Source organism: Nannobrachium achirus, assembly GCF_963921795.1.
Source record: "Nannobrachium achirus genome assembly, chromosome: 20".
In the NCBI taxonomy this organism is placed as follows: domain Eukaryota; kingdom Metazoa; phylum Chordata; class Actinopteri; order Myctophiformes; family Myctophidae; genus Nannobrachium; species Nannobrachium achirus.
This window is the reverse complement of record NC_137827.1, coordinates 45,489,885-45,493,912: the sequence shown is the minus strand read 5'-3', so window position 1 is coordinate 45,493,912 and position 4,028 is coordinate 45,489,885. Positions and strand designations below refer to the sequence as shown.

At 47.0% G+C, this 4,028-nt stretch overlaps 1 protein-coding gene across 1 annotated transcript; it reads left to right on the top strand.

The window, feature by feature from the left end:
• Window positions 1-200: 200 nt before the first annotated feature.
• On the top strand, window positions 201-3,784 carry LOC308306191 (tudor domain-containing protein 1-like; the record flags this gene model as incomplete). Its single annotated transcript, XM_080751093.1, has 5 exons — window positions 201-315; window positions 1,296-1,463; window positions 1,720-2,142; window positions 2,861-2,904; window positions 3,734-3,784. 5 exons carry the CDS (start codon window positions 201-203, stop codon window positions 3,782-3,784), a joined length of 801 nt encoding a protein of 266 aa, XP_080607219.1.
• Between the last annotated feature and the right edge of the window lie 244 nt (window positions 3,785-4,028).

Here is a 4,028-nt window from a genome sequence, read left to right as displayed (position 1 = left end):
ACGCACTGAAGTTGCACCCGTTGAAGCACACACTGCAGCTACACCTGTTGAAGCACGCATGGCAGCTGCACCTGTTGAAGCACGCACGGCAGCTGCACCCGTTGAAGCACGCGCCGCAGCTGCACCTGTTGAAGCACGCATGGCAGCTGCACCTGTTGAAGCACGCACGGCAGCTGCACCAGTTGTAGCACGCAGTTGGAATGGAGGAACTTCAACAAGTCATGATGGAGCTGGCTGTGTACGGCAGCGCCAACCAGGGCTTGTGTCAGGGTCAAACTCCAGCTGTCGGGGCTGCTTGCTGTGCACGTTTCACTGGTAGGAAACACAACGTCTACACAGGGTTGTTCATGTCATCATTCAGTTGGAAAACTCTTTTTTTCTGGTCCATGGAAACACCAAGCACCATCTAACAGCTCATTTAAATCAGTGGTTCTCAACCTGTGGGTCGGGACTCCCAAATTATTTTGGGGGTCCCCATAATGATTAACTTATTGTGCTACATTGTTTTCTCACTCAACAGTGAACAAACCAGCATAAAGTTTAAGTTTATAGAGGATATCTGCACATTTCTAAAGTGACAATCTAAGGACATTTTTATACCTCTAAAATGACAAATTAAACGTTAGCAAAATTGTCAATTAGTAGAGGCAGAAATTGTAAAAATAGCACATCTACATGCTCACAACGCCTCGTTTTGTGTATTTTGGGGGCTGCGGCCTGAAAAGGTTGAGAACCACTGATCTAAATGACATTTGATGCATGAATACACTGGCGCTGCAGTTCACTGGGCAGCCTGTGCATACAGGCAGTAACAAGTACAATGTAATAGTTTGTTTTTCACTGCAGTCCATTCCCTTGTGATACCAGGTCAGCATCGAGCACTGTTCTCTCTCTCTCTCTCTCAAGGGGGGAAGAGGTGGGGGAGCCAGAGTTCAGGCCGGTCATCTTCTGTTGTGTGCTAGTACAGTAGTTCTCAAAGTAATTTTTCTTATTTCCAAAGAATCCCATAACTCTTGAGTTAAGGGTCCATTTGGAACCCTCCTTAGGGAACCCCGAAGGTCCCTCGACCCCACCTTTGCACTTAGAATGACACGCCCACAATAGGGATCTATTATTAATAGATCCCTTCATCAAATCCCTCGATCAAATACATCATTATTATTTGACCGTTTCACCCTCAGGCTCTCTCATGGTTTGGTTGAGGTGGTTAAGGCTTGGCTAAGGATGTGTTGAGGGTGTGCTGTAGGCTCTACTGTAGGTGATGAACTGCTCCTTCCGTTATGGTTTGATGTCAGGTGATGACAACTGGTACAGAGCCGTGGTCCTGGAGACGGCAGACAGTGGTGTCACCGTCCTGTATGCCGACTATGGCAACACAGAGACCCTTCCCTACTCCAGCATCCTGCCCATACCCCCACACCTTCTACAGGTCCCCGTCCAAATTGCCCACTGTGCACTAAGTGGTAAGTGTAAAGGTGAAACTATTGATCATGTAATTGATTCAGTGATGAACATCATAAAACGGTGACAAAATATGGTAATAACCACTTGCAATGCTTTGTGAATTTCCCTATTCGTCATATGACAAAGTATATAGCCAATAAGTGGTCATGTGCTAAATGATGGCAAATTCTGATTAGGTATCTGAATTCAGATGGATGAATTGCTTAACATGTCAAAAAAGTAACATTTGATTTCATATGCAACAAATACATGCAGGTAAGGAGGGATTCCCCTCGGTCTGGCCGGCAGAGGAGGTGGCCATGTTCAAAACCCTGCTCTCTGAAGGAGTCAGCGCCTCCGTGGAGTGCCGCGACGACTCCGTCCACCTGTTGTCTGTCACCCTGCCCCCCCACATGGGTGGGGGACACCTCAACACGCTGATGCTGAACGCACTCCAGCCACGGGCTGAGACTCCTCCTCCTCCCAGAGCTGAAGTCGCCCCCGAACCCCAACTGGCCCACGCCGGGGCGTCCGTGCAGAGCCCTACTCCCTCAGCTACACCCATAGAGCCGGAGCAGCCTGCCGGCAGCACGGACGCAACTGCTGATGCCACAGGATTCCCCGTAGAGCCGGAACTGCTGAGCGGCAGCGCTGACGTCACTGGGTCGATGCCCGAGGAGGCAGAGCTTGCTGTTGCTGGTAAAGAAAGGATTACATATTGTTATGAATCTCCAAATACTATTTACTACTACTTCACTTAGTCCATTATTCACTTAAAGGTCACAGCTAAAAACTGTGTGTAAATATTCAAAATAAAAATAAATATTAAGTGAGGTTCTTTTCAAGGAGATGCTGCACAGAAGACGGCGGAGCAAATGACACCCCAGGGCAGCCCTCCTACAGAATGTAAAGGTACGTCTAATATACTTCACCAGTAGTGAGTGTTGTACAGCGTGGCTGCGTGGATCTTTAGGAGGCTACTGTAGCTGCCTATACAGTAGTTTTGTTTGTTAGTGTTGTCTATAGGCTATGTATCCGTGGCTAATGTCGCAAACTGCTCTTTTATGTTTAGATGATACCTGCTTTTAAAGCACCTTTAATATTCAAATTCATGCAACGGCTGGATGTATCTACTAACGGCATCATTGTGGCGCTTTCAAGCCCCATTATGATCAGTTCACACTATACATCCAGACTAAGGGTACACTGGCTAAAATGCCTGTGTGTGTTACTGTGGGTATATTTTCTTAATGATTTTTATTGCCTGTCGTGTTTCTTTTGTATATTTCTTGTACCTTGTTTTATGGACCCGAGTCCGCTAATAAAGATCGAATTGAATTGTATATGGAATGTAACAATGTCAATGTTATGTTTAAATGTTGAATTGAACACTGTTACTTGATTTGTTGGACCCTAGGTGCTGACAGGCCTGTCTGCTGCTGTGTAGAGCTGAAGACCAAGGTCAGAGCATCCTCATCTCATTATAGGCGCATTTCCACTGCAGGGCCAAGCCAGAACCAGAACCAGAACTTTCCAGAACCAAGAACTTTCAAGAACCTGTGAAGTTCCAGAACCAAGTTCTGCTTTTGTTTCCATATAACCAGACCCAACTGGGAAGCTCCACTGGTAGCCTGATTTGGCTGAGACAAAACAGCTGGTCATTTGAACAGCAGCACATTCGGGAATCTAAAGTCTAAAATAACAGCTCAGCTGTAGTAAGAAATACGTCTGGATAAAAAAATATATAACAATAGAACGTTCAAACACGCTGCAGCTATTATAACTGTACTGAGCGTTTGCTCGGTACGCTGCCTGTGCTCTAGGGAGAATCACCTCCTTGCTCCCGTGTGTGTGCGTGTGCGTGCGTGCGTGTGTGTCCACAGTGTGTGTACACGACAGCGCGAGCCGCTGTTTCCACCGCGTGGACCACGTTGAACTTTGCAATCCCTTTATTTTAGTCCTATTTTCATTGAACGGAGTGAGCGCATATCACACTCGTAAAGATTATTAAATAATTAATGCAATGCGATGCAATGCAAACAGTGTCTCTCTCTCGCACGCGCGCGCACACACACACTGTGTAGTGACACAAGGAAACAGTCATGTCCTGAGCTCGTCTGCGGGTCTCGCCCTTGCGAGTCGTGCGAATGAATGTAGAAGTGTAGACTGGCGTCGCGTCCATACTGTTTGTGTGTTTCTGTCTGTCGGACTCGGAATAGGATTTTAAAAATGACGGTGTTGTGTTGTGAGAGATTTGGGATTTCTCCCAGTTCTCCTCTGTGTTGTGTAGTCTCTGCTCGAGCGGCTCGGCTCAACCAATCAAGAGCAGGAGCGCTGCTAGCCCCGCCCATAGGTTCCCAGAACTCAAGTTTAGTTCTACCTCAGGAGCAGGACCGAAAAAAGGTTCCAGGAGGTTCCAGGAACCTCGTCTGGAACCGGGCCGTTCGCAATGGAAACAAAACCAGAACCAAAAAAATAGGTTCTGGTTCCTGAAAGTTCTGGTTCCACCTTGCAGTGGAAAAGCGCCTCATTTTATCCTGCACACTGCTTCTGCTTAAGGCATAATGCTTTTTTTTGTGCTGGCT